Raw genomic sequence first — 19873 nt, forward strand, 5'->3', positions numbered from 1 at the left:
CACCGTAGAATTTGGCTGGCTTTGAGCGCCTAACGTTTTTTCTACTTATAAATTGGACAACTACATTGTGACAACATGACTTGTATGCGAAACTGAGTATTTCGTTTGTGCCTTAGCAATCAACAAGGATTCTTTGACAAAAATGCTCAAATGCTTCCATCACACAGTATAGTTTGAGAATATATTTCATGTACATGCTAGACCGTGAAGAATGTGCCAGGATGAGTCATGTGATACATGTATGCATTCTTGTGCCGACTGCTTGTGGATTGACGTTTGTCGAGATAATGCTTTTATTTTGAATTGGGCCGGAAGTCGTACTGTTGCTATTGGCGGAACTCAAAACGAGCAGGAACCGAAAGTTGGAGCTGACAACGAAGAGGAAATAACTTAAAAATCGACGGCTGGCTCACATAGCCTTACAGTTTATAGATTATTTTATTTCTATTCATTATTTGCTGGTTAATGTTAATTTCTAACGCGGCCATTTATTCATAAACGTGATATCATGTAAACGTTATCATAACCGACAACCTTTATTTTACAGTAACGTTCGCACGCTGGATTAACGTCTTTTGGATGTAACGCACGTCAAAGTTATTGCGACACGTAGGATTTACATGAATCCATTCTACAGCTCGTGTGTTTGAGTGTATTGCTGCCGGAGAGATGGACCTGGACACTGAAGTGGAAAGGTGGGTGTTGTCGCACAGCTCTTTGGCAGCAGGAGAGGAGTTCACCTGCCATCTTTAATTCTCTGTCACTTTAAGGAGACGTTTCACAAGCAAAGTTACTTCCGTCGGTTGACGTTAGGCTTATCACACCCACGTGCGTTAAGTTCAACTGTCACGTATGGCCCAAATGTGTCACATCTTGTTCAACTGCTTGGTCTTTAATTGACCTGACTTCATATTGTCCACATGTATTATTTTTGACATGTAGCCCAGTAAAATATTGTCAATTAATAACCTATCAAACTAATTTAAAAAACCGTGTCATACCTCACATTTTAACTCCCACTTTTCGTCCCCTCAGGATTTTTAGGCAGGAGAATTCAGAGGAAGATGAGGAGGAGGAGGAGAAGATGAAGAGGCCTCCCTCCAGCTATGGTTCAATGAAGAGTGACGATGATGTGATGGAGGAGGAGGAAAAAATGGAAGAGGCTGACAAGGTCTCCTTCTCTTTCCCGTTTCCAGTGGCGCTACCTGCATCGACTGCTCATGACGGGACAGGGTACTGTGTCTCTTCGTTTAATATTTAAGCATCAACCGGATGTTTTCGTGGTTGGCCATTGTACCACAGATAACCTGGTCTCACCAAGAGGGCTGTTGTCCCTCATCTTTTTGCCAGGTTGCAGATGATTCGCTCAGCGTCTCCAGAGACCCTCTACACCATGACCACGCAGCAGACCAGACCACCGGGAGCTGTGGTCATTGACACCAGGTGGACACACATACAAAATCAAAACGTGACAAAGCATCATGGTGATCCTTGGAGGATATTTGCAGTGCTCTTTCTTAACCTTTCTTCCTGGTGTGTCTGTCAGGTCTTCTGATCTGGATTTCTCAGAACCCGACGACGATGAGGAGGAGGATGCAGATGAAATTTTGATAGCTAATTCCCCAGAACCACCTGAGCCTGTTGAACCGGAAGACGAAATGCAGGATGAGAACGGCCAGCCAGGTAGACTACACCCAGAGCAGGACCTGCCCCACATATTCAAGGTTGGTGTGATGCCTAATATATGAATATAATATTCTCCTTTCTTAACAGAAGTCATTTTTTGCTCTGTTCTCAGGGCTTTGTTTGACCTGATGATGCATTTCAACTTAGTTGTTTCTTTGATTGTGATACATCCTAATAACACAACAATAATGTAATTGTGACATCTACTTGATATGACCCAAAAGGTGCCCCCATCAACATGTTAACATGTGTTTTTACACGATTCTCTCTGTCTACAGAGCATCCAGAATGTTTTGACGTCGCTCACCAGTGACGACTTACTCAAATTTAAGGTGTCGTTTTACCAGTGGGAACCAAAGATGTCCCTGTCACAGGTGATGGAGGGAGACCTTCTTGATTTTGTGGACAGGAGCCTGGAGATGCTTGGTAAGAAAACACCGCTGTAGTACAAACAGTGTGAAGCTGTGACGGGAACGCTTTGTGAGCTGGATTGTTTAAGAAGTAGAGTTTAGCTGTAAGACAACTGTAAACGGGAAATCTAGCAGCTGGAATAATTATTGTTTCATTAACAGAAAAATGTGTTTATAATGATAAGTACACAGGGACCAATGTGCCGTTAGTGATTCCTCACTGTCTTTATTTTTGTTTTATTGTAATTCTGTTCTGCAGGCCAGGATCGTTCCCTGTTGCATACAATAAAAACCCTAGAAAATATCGCCATGAAACCAGAGGCAGACGAACTGAGGAATAGCTGCAAGAGAGGCAAGTAACCTCTGGTTTGATCTCAACACACAGTCTAGTATTGGTTTGATGAGACTATTATAACTAGGCAGAGAGGTGGTGTTGCAGCTAGATTGTTCTTCCAGTGTGAGATCCAGATGCCAGACCACATGTGGTTTTTTTTTGTTGTAACTATCCTCTTTCTCTCTCTCCACCACCAGCGCTGATCCGTTATCGCCTGAAGCAGTATTTGATAGAAAAACACCATATCATCCGCGAGGGGGTCGTTCGAGCCGGAAGGCAGAATCTCCTCAATAAGATCTACGTCGAGCCGCACGTTACGACCCGTGGTTACGGAGGAGTTGACCCCTCCCACGAGTATGGGAGGAGTCCCATGAGTCCGTCAACTCTCCAGGTCCCCACTGCCGACACCTTCGTGGGCTTGAACAATCTGTTCCGACTAAAGACGTGTGACGGCAAGCCGGTGAGGACGGTGGTGACCACTGGGATTCCAGGAATCGGTCTGACCGTCTCTGTCGGGAGAGTCTGCCTGGATTGGGCAGAACTAAAGGCCAATAAGGTGAATCAAACAACAAAAATGACGTTTTTGGTTTTTTGACAATTTGTTTGTGTGACTGACACCATTTTCCTGTCCATGTTTTTCTAAGGATATGCAGTTTGTCATCAAACTTTCATTCCGAATCTTCTGGCTCTTGCGGAAAAAAGAGCTTCCTCTTTCACAGACGTCGTCCATCGTGGAACTGATTCAATACCATAATCCTGAGTGCAAAGACTTGAAACAGCTGGAGGAGGAGGACTGTAAATTTCTCATCATAATGGACTCATTTGATTGTTACCCAGCCCTGCTGGACTGGCAGGTATCCCATCTGCACACATACACCTGAGACCCATTCACATTTGTGACAGTAAAAGAAATCTAGAGCCTGAATTATAACTACAATCAACAATATAACGAATCTCTTTATCAATTGGCAGTTTTTGAAAAAAAGCGATGGTCTAGTGAGCAATCCAGGCATGTTTCAAAGTCTACTTATTTGTTCCTAATCTAACAAATCAAACAAGAGTGCTCCGATTGATCGGCCACCGATAATCGGCCGTGGTCGGATTGGCCGATTCTACTTCCAGCGATCTGTGATCTGCCCCAAAAATCCTGATCGGAGCACCCGTACCAGAAACTGATAGATATGTATATGTGTCTTTCTCCACAGAATGCTCCAGTGATAAACGACAACTACACCCAAGCACACCCTGACGTCCTGATAGTAAATATCATCCGGGGTACTGTGCTTCGTGGCGCCCGCCTCTGGATCCTGGGGAGACAGGCCGCTGTCTCACAAATACCATCTCAATACATAGACGTTGCCACAGAATTACAGGTCTTTAGGTGTGTGTGTGTCTTAATTTACTTTTTTTATTGTATTTTCTGCTGTTTTTAGCATTGTGTTTAGTGTATATACCATCCTGTTAATGTTTGATTATGTTCACTAATATAATTGAATTAGTTAAATTCATTTCAACTTCTCTGTTTCAGTCCACTTGTGTCTTTTTGTTTTTGTTCCTCTTTCCTCCAGTGACGAGAAGGTAGATAAATTCCTGAGCATCCGCTTCTCCAATGCAGAGCTAAGGAGTAAAATCTTGGCACATTACAAGCGCCTCCCGTCGCTCTGCATACTAGCTCGACACCCGTTAGTTTGCTGGATGGTGGCCACGGTGTGCGAGCGCTGGTTCAAATACCGGCACTATGGGGTTCACCCCCCCAGGCTGACGCCCTTCCATGGCAGCATTCTGATTTTCCAGACCAATCGACACCTGGAGTATTACTACGGACTGCCGGAGAATGATCTGGTAACGAGCGCTTGTCGGTGTCTTTGATTGTATAAGTCATAGTTCCCAGTGACGATCACATCAAATCACATTCTTTTTAAGGATGAAAGTAAAACAGTAAAAAAAAGTTATGGTGCCACACATTTTCTTTATCAACCTTTCATTTTATTTTATTTGGGAATAGAATGCAATTAATATTTTGTAATTTACTTTTTACGAGCGGACTAACTAATAGTTTTATAGAATTCCACATCATGGACACTTGTACCATCTTATGCAGTCTGATGCAATTGACGTAAAATAAATATATTTATGAAGCTTATCATTTTCAGACTGTATTATAACTTCTGCCTCAACAATTACGCCAAGCTTTGAACACCTGGTGATATAGTATCAACAAAATCAAAAATGGAGCTTGAAAGACTGAATTGTTCAAAAATAACAAAAGAGTAATTTGTCAAGAAGCTAATCTAACGTCGTACTTCGTCATTTCGATGTTCTCTCTGCACTCAGAAATGGGGCGCTAATGAAAACAACCGGATCAATAAGATCGGCAAGATGGCCTTAAAGATGCTGGAGAGGAACACCGGCGTGTTCTTTGAAGAGGACGTGAAGGAGTTCGGTATGAAGGTGACGGATGTGACAGTGTTCTCCGGCCTCTGCACTGAGCTCCCCACTGCAGGCTCAGACAGGAAGAGGACGTACTGCTTCCTGCACTTCAACTTTCAGGTAGAACTCTTTCCATCTCACGGTACTCAAGTCTCAATATTCTGTTATACCTTTTTGTTTTCACGCTGCAGATAATAACAGACAATGTAACAATTAAAACAGGGACTCAAGATAACAACTTAAAGAAAGGAAGAAAATGTTTAAAAACATTCGAAAAATCATGCTGCTGCCGCTCGAAATCCACCTACTAGACACCGGCCCTTAGGCCACCAGGACACCCCTAAAAATCTCCCCCCGTCTTCTCTCCTCCAGGAGTTCATTGCCGCTCTGTACGTCTTCACAATGTTTCGCTCAGAGTGCAAGAACGTTCTGGACACGGCGTTGATGCACAAGCCCAAGCCCAAGCTCTTCGCATCCAAGGACCAGACCAAATCCACAGTGGCCCTGGTCCAGTGTGCCTTGGAGCGGACCCTCGCCTCCCCGCCGGGCCACTACGACATGTTCCTGCGCTTCCTGTGCGGCATACTCAATCCGGCCTGTCACGACAGTCTCCTGCGGGGGTGTCTCTACAGCCACCGCGCGCCGAAGGTGGCCGGACTGGAGGACGTGCAGCGGCTGCTTGAACAGACAATACTGACTGCTGAAGAAAACCGCGTGGAGAACTTAAAGGAGTGCCTCAGAGAAATGACCCAGAAGGATGAGTGAGTCGGGGTTAGATCCCATCGTGATAATCAGAGTCACTTTAAGGATATGATGGAGGGCACCGTTCCAGCTCCGTTATTTAAACCTTGAATCCATAAGTGATTAAAGCGTGACGCTCAAAACACTCAACGGTGACGTGTTCCAGTCTGTGTCATTTAAGCTTCGATAACAATAGACCCTGGCTTTCTGTGTCGGTAATGTTCCCGCTGCACCAGACACATTCAAATGTTTTCTGTGCATTCTAGTACAGCGGAGCTTATGCAACACTTAATTATGTCACTTACCGGTATGTCTTACAATGAGCACTAATGGAAAGGCATTCTGGATTTTAATTTGTCCAGCTGTGATTATTTTTTATTCAGATACGTTGGTCTGGGTTCTCGTCCACCAAACAGGTCGGAGAGACAAAAGAAGACGTGTGCTGTTTAGAGAGTTGTTGAAATGTAAACTGAGCAGAAGATGTGATGACACTTGAAGACGTGTGACTTTGTTGATTCACAGTAACCCTCATACTACATTGTGATATGAAACCAATGTGCCTGATCTGTTTATATCCAACATTTAACCATTAGTGCCAACACACCACTATTATTTAGATTGACGGAGGACCCTCAGATTTCACATCTTGTCACTGAGAGGTGTGTATGTGAGTTTTAAAATGTGCCTCTCTTCCTTGCAGTGGGTCTGGTTTCGCAGGGGAATCGGACCCGATGACGAGCATTAAGAATAACTTTATAGAAATAGCCAATATTCTCGCTGATGGTCTTGTTTACTTATGAAGGCCATGGAGAGGCATCAGTACTAATCTGAGACAGTTTGCAAACCCACTCCAAAGTTCCTTGTAGTAACTTTAAATAGCTTCAGCTTTAAATCGCAGTGTGTGTGTGCACGTGTCTGTTTATGTGTCCATATATGCTTTTTGTACTTGCTGAATTTTTTTTAATTGGTTGTTCTCTCTACCTTATCTGCGTCAATACAAACGATGTGGTGGTTCTGAATCTTTTTGCATTTGTGTGCGTTTGTTTTATAACACCTGACACAGAGGTAACTAGAACAATGCACTCAGTAGTAGTAATACTCTGTAGTGTTTGATTGATGAATACAACGAATGCTGTAAAGCGTAGATAAAAACAGACTTCATCCAAACTCAAAAACAAGAGGCGATGTGACGTTTTACAAGCATCGTGCTCGAAGTTGTATACTTAATAATACACTACATACAATCGTGCCAAAACACAAAGGTAAAGTCATCAAGCTGGCTGCTCAGCAGTGTGTGTGTGTGCGTGTGCGTGCGTGTGTGTACACGTTTTTGGCACTTGGCATCATTCTTATTAAGCACGTATAAACCAAAATATGGAGAGAAATGGGTGAGATAATGTGTTTTTTATTGGATGAATGATAACGATGGACATGAACCTACATTACATTACTTACAAAATTGGTTTTACAGGGAAGAAAGGCAGACCAGTCAGTTATTTGAAAGAGGATGCAAAAATCAGTAGCCCAAAATATTCAATTAAAGTAAACGTGTAAATGACCCTTGTAGTTTCCAGATCCCCATCTAGTCTTTATTTAGAACCTGCAGGATATATAGGAGACAGAACACTCTGCTGTTAACCTGGAAAACATAAACAGTTTTCACACATTGGTCCCCAGTGGTGACTTATTTATGGCAAGGCCTTTCATTTAAACCTACAATTTTAAAAATACACGAATTTGATAACAATTTCATGCCAGAAAGGGTGTTAATTAAACAAGTTTCCCATGGCAGATAAAAGGTAGCTCCTCATGGCAGTCGGTGTCCAGCAATCTGAATTCATCTTCTATCAGGATGATCTTTCCACAGCGGTTGTTTAAGGGTTCGTCTAAGCTGCTGTTCCACTTAAAATCCGCTTCCAGGCGACGCTGACGCCGCCAAAGATGGACCGCTCCACACCGCTCCAGACCGCTCCAGACCGCTCCGCACCGCTCCAGACCGCTCCGCGCCGCTCCAGGCCGCTCCGCGCCGCTCCAGGCCGCTCCGCGCCGCTCCAGGCCGCTCCAGGCCACTTTTTCCAAGCCCGTCTGATTTTGCAGGACAGAGTTCACTGCGCTCTGCTCTGTGCAGTTGGTGATTTGAAGCAGGGAGGAGTAGTTACTGCAGCAGTGCTCCAGGGCACCAATCCAGCTTTTGACTTCCTCATAGAACTGGAAACCTGCATCATCATGCAAAAAAAAAAACCAACCACACCCATGCAGGACCTGAAAAACCCACAAGACAACCCCAAATAAATGTATCTTTGCAGGCTGAATTCTCCAATGTAGTCTGATGTTAGCATCAGACTACATTTCATGATTCAACTAAATAAAGATGCATCGCTGATAGTATAACCAACAAAAGCTGCACTCCTGTAAGTGACCATCAGATGGCAGCAGTGTCTCTCCATGAACCGAGTGTAGAACAGCTCACAGGGAAACGTGCAGTGAGATAGATCTGATTTGGATATTATGAAATAACAAAACAACTGTTGTCAGGTTTACTATCCCGACACTTTCCATGCAAACATCTTCCAACACATTGAATATAGTTATCACATTTTACTTTTACATAACTAATTGTAACTTTTTAAAATTGTTACCCAATATTAAACTGGACTGGCTCATTCAACTGTTATTCAGTCACTTTAAATACATTTTCTTCATTCCCATAGTGATGTAGTGCTAACTGAGAGAAACATGCTGGCTCATTATGTTTATATGGCCACTAGTCCACACAGCAGATACACACACACACAGCACCTCTCTCACATATTCTCACATACATGCACCCCTTTACATGTCCATATAACTCTGGTGAATGTCTCTGGTAGTTTCAGGTGTCCAGTGTTGTGTTTGAGGAAGATAAAGAACCCGTTAATAGGGCGTAAGTGAACATCTTGCCTTTTAGTGACAGTTAAACCAAGTTCTTAGATAAAAGAACGGTTTAAGAGGAGATTTAAAGCCACCATGTGTTTGAAAAGTTCTGACTCTGGCGCCCTCCTATGGTGGTATAAAACTAAAACCACTGTGGCAAATGTATGGTCTTTTCTGGCCTCTCCTCATAAACCACGAAATAAAGTTAATGTTTTAATCCTGAAATTGAAAAATCAACAAAAAAAAAGAATCAAAAGAAACAGCTGCAGCACTTAGACAACAGGTTTGACACATCTGTTTAGTGGATTATGTATATTGCTAAATTTTCAATGTTGAGAAAACTATTTTTCTTTAAATATTAACATCTTCAAAACAAATCCACTGTAGTTGTGTTTTTAAAAGTAGAGTTGTGCGCTAGCAAAAGAGCCCAGCTTCATCTTCAGCTGTTCAGCTTACTTGCCACATGAGGACATTGCTCTTGTGAATATTGTTTCGAGAACCTTTAAAGAAATGAAGGGAAGCAATTTATCCAACAAATATCAACATGGATGTCAATGATTTTTCTCAGACCAACATGGACAGGATTTCAGTTGTTTTTTTGCCCACATACGAAGAATAGATTGATTTCATTTGGCTCCCTTGTAGACAGAGACTATTATTTAAAAAATTGCTGAAAAAAATACTGAAACATAAATTATAATTGTATTCACATTAAAAATGATGAAGTTGTATTCTGGTAATGGCCCCCAGATATTCACTGTATCGCTGAGCTCTGGACGATCTTGGAACATGACAGGGATTGTCCATCTGTGTGTTTGTTTTCCCTCTCTTCACATTCTGCCGTTATATAACATAATTATCAACAGATGGCTCAGTCACGTGGCTTTAGACTGTTTGTGCCTGCTTCATGCAGGTGGTGTTAGTGTCATGGCAGCAGCATGAACGGTGAATGCTGCGATGCTGATTTGATGCTTGACTTGGTCCCAGGCCTTCTCCGGATCAGCTGAGTTCTTGATGTCAAACAATGCATCATAGATTCCAGGGAAAGACACCCCAGCATATTTATTATGGCTGCTGGGAGCAAAAATCACATGCCTGAAACAGAGAAGAGGGGGCGTGGCCACGTTAAGGAATGTACTGGCGGTATTACAGATTCTATATTTTGGTGTGTTTTAAAAAAAAAAGCTCAAAAGTAGTAGTAAAGGCACTACACGTGTATTAGGCATGATTGTGAACACTGGACAAGTGGTCTGGCCTCCTCGCTGTGGAACAGACTAAAACTCCACAACATGCAGTTTTAAAGACAATGCTATATACCCTGTGTGGCTTTATCTACCGCTCTCATATGATAAACAAGTCTTTCCCACAGTCTGCTTTGAGTCAGCTGCAAAAACTAGGTCTGCTGATAAAAAAGATCTCAACTATGCTTAAATTAAAAGTGGGCGAGAGAGTGGGAGTGCTTTTATAGCCCTGTGGTTCTGTAGGATGTGCTACCTTGAACTAGTGGACATGGGTCACTCATGGAGGTGTTGTAAATGCTTTGCAGTAGAACTTTCCGTCCAGCACAAAGATGGCGGGACACTTTGCCTCCCGAGACTTCCCAAATTTCCTTTTCTTTTTTTGTAGAGGTTCATCTGGTTCTTTGTCAGTTGAATCAGTTCTCACATTTGTTTGATGTCGATGGGATAGTTGAACTTTTCACCCCGCAGTCAAACAACTTCATTTGCGTCGTCCTTGTCTCTTGCATGTGCACACGTGAGTAAACGTGCAACGCTGTCTGGTTCTGACTGTAATATTAATATTTAAATATCATGAAAAGTAAAATGCAGAGCACAATGCCATTTAGTGGTCATAGTACTCAAGTTGTGTGTGTGTGTGTGTGTGTGTGTGTGAGAGTCTCACAGTGAGACTAACCTGTAGAAGGGTCTGCCAGGTAAGCCCAGGGGGTCAATGAAGGCTCTCTCCAGATACATGAGCTGGTCATTCATGACACGTACCTGCAGAGGACTGATGCGCACGTTCACAGAAAAATGCCGGTCACACACACTTGGCTAGACTGAATTTCGTGGCCACTTTGTTTTTTACCACCTCCCCTTATATTTAAATATGAAGGACAATATAATGTAATTATGACACCACCTTTAACGATGACCTCATTGATATCACTGAAGTTACACATATCAGAACTGTTGTATTTGATTGCAATAGATTGCATTATGTGTATAGTAAAAAGTACACCGAGTGTACATTTCATAGCATATATGAACTAGAGAATACACACCGACATATTTCAGCATTTGTTTGGACACCTAAAACATATGAAACGTTATTGTTACACTCGTACTCTGCTCTGTTGAGAGTCTGCAGGCGCTCATGGAAGTCCCTGGCTGCAACGCTGAAGTTTCCCGCAGCCGAAAACAAGGAATCTGAAAATATAGGAAAACAATTATTGAATTATTATTATTAAAAGTCAGCGGGTTGGCTTTATAATTCAAACATTTCAACTTCAGTTAAACTTGATATTTAATTACCATAGTCTGAGCACACAGGGACCAAAATCAACTCACCCAACGACACCTCGTACAGCTTCATCTCCTCTGGGTGCCTCTGTGCCAGCTGCGCGATGCTCTGTGCGTACTTCACCAGCGAGTCTGCATACTGGTTGACGTCGAGAGGGAGCAGCTGGGAATCGGCCAATTGGAAGACAAGCCCACCTCTCACCTGGGCCACCGCCCGAAGCCTCTTGAAGGTGGGGTCGTAAAACCTCTCCACTATCTCAAAGGTTTCATACACACTGTGATAGACTGGATAGCTGCTGTAGCGCTCTGTTTTCTAAATGCACAGAGGACATTTCAATGAGTTACACTGACAACACAGAGGCTTACAGTAACCTTTACGATAGATACACTCAATCTCCTTGTGCTCTAACTTTAACTCAACCCTTAAATTACACAGAAATCACTTTAATTATATACCGGTATTCTAAGTTTCACAAGTATCATAAACATTAAAACTGATGAAATGCACCGCGTTGTATGCTCACAATACGAACAGACACACTGAGATATTATTTAGCACACACAGCACAATATAATACAGCAATGATCATTCTGTGAGTGCAGCGTGTCTCACCTTGTTCTTGGTGTATCTGGCTCTGGCTGCAGCAATTCCCAGACGGATGAAATAAGCCTCAAAATCACTGCCCGACCCGAGTTTACTGATCCTACAGCACACCAGAGTGGAGGACAGACTGATTTTGTGATTTGTTTCATTCATTTCTGGATCATTTGACTGAACAAATGTTACGTTCAAAACTTGTTTTAAACACAATGCCACACAGAGACACGGGATAGTGGAGTTAATGCTTTGCAATAGGCCCTTTACATCATTGCATAGTGCATCAAAACTGCAATATTTCTCCAACAGTTGCATTGAAGAATTAGTAATCATCTCATTGTCTTGTCTTCTACTAACTTCTGATTGCAGCGTTGTTCTCGTGGCTGCTGAATTTTAGTTTTCCATGACCCGTTTGTCTGTTATTGTTGGTTCTGTTGTTAGTTTGTGTACACCCTGCCTCTGACTTTGTACCTGGGTGCATCGCGGTCATCTGTCCAGTTGTCCCTCTTGTGCCAACTCTCATACAGAGAAACTCCCTCCTCTCCTTCTTCTGGACTGGCTATCTACACGCAAACAGAGAAAGAAAGAGAAAGAAGCAAGACAGAGAGAAAGACAGGGAGGAAAAGACAGGAATACAGCTTAAGATTGAGAGTAAAAGAACAAATTCATTTCAACTTGCACCATTATTTTTGTGTGTATATGTCTACTCACCTGCTTAGTGAGGTCGTACACCAAAGTGTGTAGCGATGGAGTGCAGTCAACCCTCAGCGTGTACATGCCTGGAATTCAAATAGATATACATCCACCCAGTCGTGTTACATCCAAACAAACTATTTATTGAGTATTGAGCTCTGCACTCATACGCACTCACCCTCAATGGCAGAGTCGGCGTTGACGTAGGCCACAGCTCTCTCCTGCAGCAGCTTGGCGTTATCCTGTGGAGAAGGGCGTGGTCAGTGTGTGTGTGTGTGTGCATGTGTTGTGAGGGTGTATGGGTTGGTTTATGTGTACCTCTGCCCATTCTGTAGATCCCTGCAGTCCAAACTCCTCTGCATCCCAGCTGGCAAATATCAAAGTCCTCCTAGGTCTCCAGCCTACACACACACACACACACACACACACACACACACACCTCCTTGATTTTGTGGCATTGTAAGGACACCAGACCAGCGCATGGACAACCCTTGCAGAAAAAAAGAAATCTGACAATGTCCTGGAGTGGACATAAACAGAGATGAAACTACACGCACACTGACTGAGTACTGAGTGACTATTGACACCCTTCTTCACAATCAACACCTGTAGAGACGGACCTTTACTCAGCAGCAAGCCAAAGCTCCTGACTGCTTCGTGGACCACGGCAGCACCAGACATGGGATCAATCCCTCCAAACACCCAGGCATCCCGGTGCCCTCCCAGAATTACATACCTGTCTACACACACACACACACACACACACACACACACACACACACACACACACACACACACACACACACACACACACACACACACACACACACACACACACAGAGACAACAGCACACATTATGAGAATTACCGGCCACACTTTACACCGTTAGTCTCTGTATTGAACACACGATTAGTTATTTCTTTCAAATAGACTGATACATTGTATTTCTTGCGAGTTTTGTTCAAAGCTGCAGCGTATAAAATAGATTGAGCAAGTTTTGTTTTTCTGAATGTTTCTTTAAAAAAAAATAATAATTGCAACATTTTCTGACCAAAGGCCTTTAAATTAGCTGGTCACCCTTTTATATCCTTTTATGATGAGTATTAGTGTCCAGACTGTCATTATTAGTGTTACACACATGTGTTGGTTGTGTGTTCAATGTTGCTGAAAGCTTTACTGAAGGATTAGAGCCGGCTGGATTGTGGTACTGTACCTGGCTCCAGAGCTCCTCTAATCCTGCCAATGACGTTGTAGATCCGGGTTATCTGGTTGTTAGTGTGGATGTTCATACGCACCTTCCTGAGACAGACAGGTGAAGGGAGAGGGGATTCACACAGGAGAGAAAAAGATACAGCGACAAACAAAGAGACAACAGAGGAACTGATCAATAGAGTTCCTTTTGACAGGAAATGACTAACGTGAACAGAATTTGATCATAGAAAACATTCACAAAAGAATGGCATTTTTCTATTGGAATTTACAATGTACATCAGCCTGTTCATTGTGTTCATCTCAAGCAATGACAGGCACACATTGACAAAGTAGAATAGAGAAGAGGAAGGCAGAGAATGGTTCCTTAGGAAGTGTTTGCCGCCTCAAAATTCACTTCTACAGAAAAATAATTCAGGCAAAGTAAGAGAATAACAGACAGTTTATTATATTTGTTGATTTGGGGATTGTTGCTTCTGAAATCCACAAAACGTTCACCACAGTTCAAACGCACAAAAAGACACAGGGGCTGTTCTCCATCCTTAATTTGTGCAGCTTGTTTGTGTGTGGATGTGCTCAGTATGTTTCTCACACACAGGAAGTACAAGTGCCTCCATTGTATGCCAGTTGGCTCCTTGCCACTGGGTCATTAAAGCTGAGAAAGAGACAAAGAGCAAGAAAAGTGGAGAGACATTTTAAACAGACAAGCAGTGAAGCAGGAGAGGAGAGACCATCAACTGGTGTGGAGAGTTCTACTGTGAAAAAAGTAGTTTAAAACAAGGTGAAGTGGACTCAAGTAATCATTGTTTAACTGGACATAAAAGTTGAAAGTAGAGACTTACCGGCTCTTGAAGTCATCCGTAAAGCCTGGACCAATCCTGTAGGAGACATCAAGAGTTCCTTTCCAGTTGTTGGGTGGAATCTGTCCTCCCATGTTCCTGTTGAATGGCAAATAATTCACATGTTCTGGAAAGAAATACAAATCAACAGCCCAATTTATTTAAGGGCCGCTATTAAAATTGTAGTTCAGTTCAGCCTGTTAGCATGCTAACAGGCTGAACTATGGTGAACGCTCCCCGATCATCTGCATCCTATCATTGTCATCGTGTGCACGTTAGCATGTTGAAGTCAGCTTCACAGAGCCGCTAGCGTAGCTGTAGGCTTTGTCAAAATAGCACTGCTCGGCATGATTGAGTGATTGAATTTTGGAAATTTGTGTCGAGAAGTAAAGAGAAATATTTTTTACTTCAGCAGGTGAAATGCATCATGGTAGCCAATTGGATGTACAGGAATCTTGGGAAGACCCACTCCGTCCTCAAGGCTCAATCTGTAGGTATATTCTGAAAGAGAGCAGACAATACGATGTTAAATAAACCGAAACACATGTTAACACTCATACAGGCGCGCATGTATCAGCACGCAGAGATACACACCCTTAGCGGGGTACCCGGGTGTGAGCGGGTCTCCTGCTCCATTCAGGTTGAGAACATTTCCTCTCTGAGCTCCTCCGCCGGGTAGGTTCCAGCCATCAGGGTAGGACTACACACACACACACACACACACACACACACACACACACACACACACACACACACACACACACACACACACACACACACACACACACACACACACACACACACACACACACACACACACACACACACACATACATAAATCATTAAAAAGCTTTATTTGAATCCACAGATTGCATTTGTATCCTGGATTCAAATATGTACAGAGATTATAATTTCTAATTGAGATTATAATATCTAATAGAATCTACTACTGTTTCCAGGCATGATCTGGTTCATCATTTTGTAGTTGTTGTTTGTTACAAGCGACTCTGGTGTTGTTTTCATCTTGTGAGTCTTTCCAGCTAAATGTGGCCCTGGAGCCTGTAGCAGGAACTACCACAGAGCTGGTTTGGACCTATTTTGTCACCATGATAATGCCACAACCGTGCAAGTTGCAGTCACACAACTTTACAGGTGTTGAGATCAATACGAAGGCCAAGGTTGAAGATGATACCATTGCCAGGTGTTCGCTTGTCCATGTCAACATTGTCCAAAACATATGTAACCTCTACTACATTAACAAAGGCTGTTAGCACACACAGAGTTTCATAATCCACACAACGTAAAAATGCTCTGCTGCAGAATACTCTACCTGGACTCCGGCAGCACAGTAATCTGCTGGGTCGGAGAACATAATGATCCCCTTTGCTCCGGCTAACATGGCGTTTTTCACCTGGTGGAGGAAGTCAGACAGAGACGGAAAATATTATTCATTGCCGTCCTTTTTTTGTCTGTGTGGATCACAAAATACGGGTGATTGGTTTGACAACGACGAATTGCTTCACATATTAAAAGATGTGCACAAATGAATGAAATGCCGAACTATATTCAGCTGCTTTTTAAACGCTATCTTCCATTACATTTAACCACAGGTGTAGTCCTTTAAATTACAATACTCAGTGAATGACAGAAATCCTTTAACTGGCGGTTTCATGTAGAATCAAGACCAAGACTTTTCTTACCTTATTGCCTCTGAATATTTTTCCATATCGGACGATGACAATCTTCCCAGTAACACTGATGTTCATCTCCTTCTGTAACTGGAAAAAGTCTTCTGTTCGACCATAGTTCACATACACCAAATCCCCCTGGAGAGAGAGAAGAGACATCTTAGGTTATCAGATAGGTGAGGTAATGTTTGAAATCCTTGTTAACTTCACTTTTACTGCTGCTGGGAAAATGTATTGAAACACCCCGGTCAGTATGATTATGTTGTTTGTATGTGTGTGTGTACCTCGGGTTGTCCTTTGGCAGAGAAGGCACTGTATGGAGGCACAATGTTAGAAACATCTTCATAACCCTCTGGAACTGGCTCAGCCAAGGAAGTGTTAAAAACCTGTGAAAGATGAAATGATCCTTTATTATATTTAGTAAATGCTTTGGAATGTGTAATGTATCCACTCTCAACTCTCTGGGAATTAGGCAGAGGGGGAAAGTATCTACATTTACTCAAGTACTGCACTTAAGTACAAAGTAAAGGTATTTTTAGATTATGTGCATTTCTCCTCCAAAACATGAGAGACCAACATGTGTACTTTTTACTTCAATACAACTGAAAGCTGTAGCTACTTTACAAATCAAGATTTTTGTCACGGATTCAACTATTACTATGATCAATTAATTAGCCGATTGATATCTTAATACAATTCATAAAAATGATGATAGTAATTTTCATGCAAAAATGCCAAACATCATGTCTCCATCTTGTCAAATGTAAGGATTTGAAAATCTAATTTCACCAATTATTTTCCCAAATACCTTGCTATCGCAAGGATATTGTCGGGTTGACCAGTGGTGCTTTTGCATAAATAATCATCAGTACTGTGAATATAATGACTAAGTGGATAAAATAACATAGCAGTCTGGTAAGTTCAGAAAATGACTTCACTTCAGTGTAATGCAGCTTTTAAAACAAGGAAAACACTGATGCCATAGAACATGACTGCGTTTCCTGAATGGATCTGAGCAGCATGCTGCAGTATGGCCGTGTAGTATACCCTGGTCTGTTTTCTCCTGTTTGCCTCTGTGCCGTATCATTATCTGCACTCATAAGACACATACAGAGAGATTTATCTCGCCACAAGGCTATAAAAGGACCTTGGACTTGAATGAGCTGTCTTGCAGTGTTGTGTTGAGGTGGAGCAGGCTGCAGCAGTATGCGGCTGTATTTCTCGTGTGTCTGTATGAGCTCTACCTGCACCTTTGTTATCTCGCCCAAACGGACTGAGAAGTAGTTGGACTGAATTAGTGTTGTTGTTCATGTGAGTGATAAAAATCACAATCCCTTTGAACTCATGATCAGCAGGGGGTTGAGTGTGGAGAATGGAACATTTCATCAGAGAGCTTCAAGTGGGGAAATGAGATTGTGTCACAATAAGTTTGGCAATCATGACACAAAAGCATTCATTTAAATTAGTTTCTCTCTGAGAACACAAGGCATGCAAATGGTCATTTTTAAATAATTGAAGTGGTAGCTGTGATTCCAATAACACACCAGAAACAAGCACAGAGGTTTGATGTCGTGATTACATGTGGGCAAACCATGCTTTGCTTTCTTGTCATTGTTTTTTTTTAATGTATTGATCTTTCTCAGCTTGAGTGCATTTGACTGGATGTGTCCGTGTTCTGTGCGGTACCTCACTGCCAAACTCATCAACTATGGAGATGTAATTCGGCTGTGATTTGTTGGGATAGGACAACAGCACGTCATAGGGCACCATCTCCACCGTGTCCAGTCCAAACTCCAGCCACTCTTTCCTGATCTGCTCTGCGTATCTCAGATTTTGCTCTGTACCAGCCAGGTGGGGGAGTCGTGTAAATTTCCTGTGGAGAGGATGTAAACAGTGCGTCGCGGGGCCAGCAGTCGATTACAGAATGAAATATGTTGTCTTTAGAATGGCTGGGCAAAGTGAGAGCCTCCAATGCATGCAAAGCTGTTGTTCTTGTTGTCTGACTTCACTTGAACACAGCATGATGCATGTATCTAAAAAGCCTTTCTAACAACGATCATTTGGACTTTGACTGGCTCTGCTTTTTGTGTTGAAGTGTCCCAGTAAGTCGTGACAGTGTGACAGTGAGCCAGCGTGCACAATTCCAGGAACCTGAAGCTGAAGCAGCTACATGGAATTCAGCCACCATTCATTTGATGATATAAACCTGTGCTTTTCTTGCATTGACATGTCACAGTAAGTAACATTTTAAGTAACAGTCAAGTGTAAATTATTTTATCCAGGAAAGCCCCAAATTCAATTTGCCTTTTGGCCACCTCAGACAGCCATGGCTATTAGTCGGAGTACTTTTGTTCAACAAACAAATCTTCCATGCGTGCAAGTAAAACGTTTGGCCTGTTGGTGGAGTTGTAACATGAGACATTAGGGGATCACTGCAGGCTCTAGAATGCATCCCTGTACGGCTGAAAGTCTGTGGAAAGGAACTCCTCCATGAGAGTTAAAGTATATTTTCTTTCCTGTCAAAATCTCTTTTAAAAGAAGACTTCCGTGTTTGTCATTTGGTTCACATGTGCTGATGAACATGACGGGTTAAGCGTGTTCGTCGTGCAGTTTACCTGAGGTGTTGTCTGATCTGGTCTGGCTTCATTCCCTCCAGTAACTCCTTCAGATATTTGCTGGAAGTACTTTTGTTTGAAGTGTTTGGATGTGTTGGCTTTGCAGCCCAGCCTACAGCACACGAACAAACAAACACAGTGCAGACAGTTACTGTGACCACCGGGTGACTTTATGATTTGATAGAAAGATCAAATTACAGTGGGAGAAAGGGGGAAACATGCAGGAGTTCCAAGTGTTACTCGCTGTCCAGCTGCTTTGCATTGTGTTGGAAATGATATTTTAAATGGAGTTGTGGTTATGGACAGCATGTGTTAGCCTGCAGTGAGCAGGCAGACGTGAAATGTGTCAGAGTAGTGAAAAACTAACAGCTCACACAACAACAACATACCTTCAAAACTCAACAAAAATAGCACCGAGTAGATTTGACAGTTGATGATAATGATTCTTGCGAAGACATTTACTGAGAAAACAAATCTTCATCATGTGTATCTATTTATGCTATTTCAGCAACTGCCTTTACTTCCATCGATACACTTGTCATAGTCAACTCTCCCCCGATCTTTTCATTGTTAAATAAGGGACTTTCATCCATTACCAGCAAACACACAGAGCACAGTAGATATCACTTGCAGATTGAAACTTACTGCCCAGTGTAAGTTTCTGTCGTGTTATCATGTCTTACCTATGATGAAGCCCAGCAACAGCAAACCCGTCACAATCACGGTCCACTTGATCCACCGTATTAACCTGGACTCCTTCCTCATTGTTGAGCAGTACGTCCCAGAGGCTTCCACACACCGACACGGCTGACTCTGCAGAGCAGGCTCGCAGAGATAGTGATAGAGATAGAGAGCAATTTGTTTAAGTAGTGCACAGTGGAGGCATGCAAGAGAGGGAGACAAAGAGAGGGAGGGAGGGAGGGAGTGGGTGACTTTCTGTGTCTGGCAAAGACAGAGGCGAATACAAAGAGGGAGCCGGTCATTGGTGGTATGTTTGGCCAGTCGACTGATGACTGTCTTTTGCACCCTGGCCATTTATGTGCTGACTCAGTAAAACTCAACACGAGACAAGATGGCCAAGAATCGAGAATCCGGCCAACAATAAGCTGTAAAAGTAATAATTCGTTGCAGAAAGGAGTCAAGAATGAGTTTCTACAGACTGACACTGAATCTGCAGACTCAGCTCATATAGAAAAG

At 42.6% G+C, this 19873-nt stretch overlaps 2 protein-coding genes across 2 annotated transcripts; one reads left to right on the forward strand and one right to left on the reverse strand.

Annotated features, from left to right (window-relative positions):
• The first annotated feature begins 374 nt into the window (after positions 1 to 374).
• nlrc3l (NLR family, CARD domain containing 3-like) lies at positions 375 to 6620 on the forward strand. Its single transcript, XM_079271300.1, has 12 exons — positions 375 to 695; positions 1036 to 1233; positions 1351 to 1443; positions 1547 to 1724; positions 1965 to 2112; positions 2356 to 2448; positions 2628 to 2986; positions 3075 to 3284; positions 3636 to 3811; positions 3999 to 4272; positions 4765 to 4980; positions 5233 to 6620. Exons 1-12 carry the CDS (start codon positions 670 to 672, stop codon positions 5623 to 5625), a joined length of 2364 nt encoding a protein of 787 aa, XP_079127426.1. The 5' UTR covers positions 375 to 669; the 3' UTR covers positions 5626 to 6620.
• Positions 6621 to 8822: 2202 nt separating this feature from the next.
• naalad2 (N-acetylated alpha-linked acidic dipeptidase 2) lies at positions 8823 to 19482 on the reverse strand. Its single transcript, XM_079272695.1, has 20 exons — positions 19360 to 19482; positions 18677 to 18788; positions 17748 to 17934; positions 16346 to 16447; positions 16074 to 16199; positions 15704 to 15784; positions 14968 to 15073; positions 14781 to 14874; positions 14377 to 14472; positions 13539 to 13624; positions 12945 to 13064; positions 12643 to 12725; positions 12503 to 12566; positions 12343 to 12410; positions 12103 to 12194; positions 11647 to 11737; positions 11082 to 11346; positions 10859 to 10940; positions 10429 to 10521; positions 8823 to 9609 (listed from the first exon to the last, which is right to left on the reverse strand). Exons 1-20 carry the CDS (start codon positions 19439 to 19441, stop codon positions 9420 to 9422), a joined length of 2220 nt encoding a protein of 739 aa, XP_079128821.1. The 5' UTR covers positions 19442 to 19482; the 3' UTR covers positions 8823 to 9419.
• Positions 19483 to 19873: the final 391 nt, after the last annotated feature.

The sequence above is a fragment of the Melanostigma gelatinosum genome (assembly GCF_949748355.1).
Source record: "Melanostigma gelatinosum genome assembly, chromosome: 7".
Classification (NCBI taxonomy): domain Eukaryota; kingdom Metazoa; phylum Chordata; class Actinopteri; order Perciformes; family Zoarcidae; genus Melanostigma; species Melanostigma gelatinosum.

Excerpts from the sequence above, each read along its gene's own strand:
- naalad2 (XM_079272695.1), bottom strand. The coding sequence starts at position 19,441 with ATGAGGAAGGAGTCCAGGTTAATACGGTGGATCAAGTGGACCGTGATT. Across the intron at positions 13,065-13,538 it reads TAGAGGAGCTCTGGAGCCAG|ACAGGTATGTAATTCTGGGA; the intron begins GTACAGTACCAC and ends GTGTGTGTGTAG. Across the intron at positions 12,411-12,502 it reads CGCCGACTCTGCCATTGAGG|GCATGTACACGCTGAGGGTT; the intron begins GTGAGTGCGTAT and ends TTTGAATTCCAG.
- nlrc3l (XM_079271300.1), top strand. The coding sequence starts at position 670 with ATGGACCTGGACACTGAAGTGGAAAG. Across the intron at positions 1,725-1,964 it reads ACCTGCCCCACATATTCAAG|AGCATCCAGAATGTTTTGAC; the intron begins GTTGGTGTGATG and ends CTCTGTCTACAG. Across the intron at positions 3,285-3,635 it reads CAGCCCTGCTGGACTGGCAG|AATGCTCCAGTGATAAACGA; the intron begins GTATCCCATCTG and ends CTTTCTCCACAG.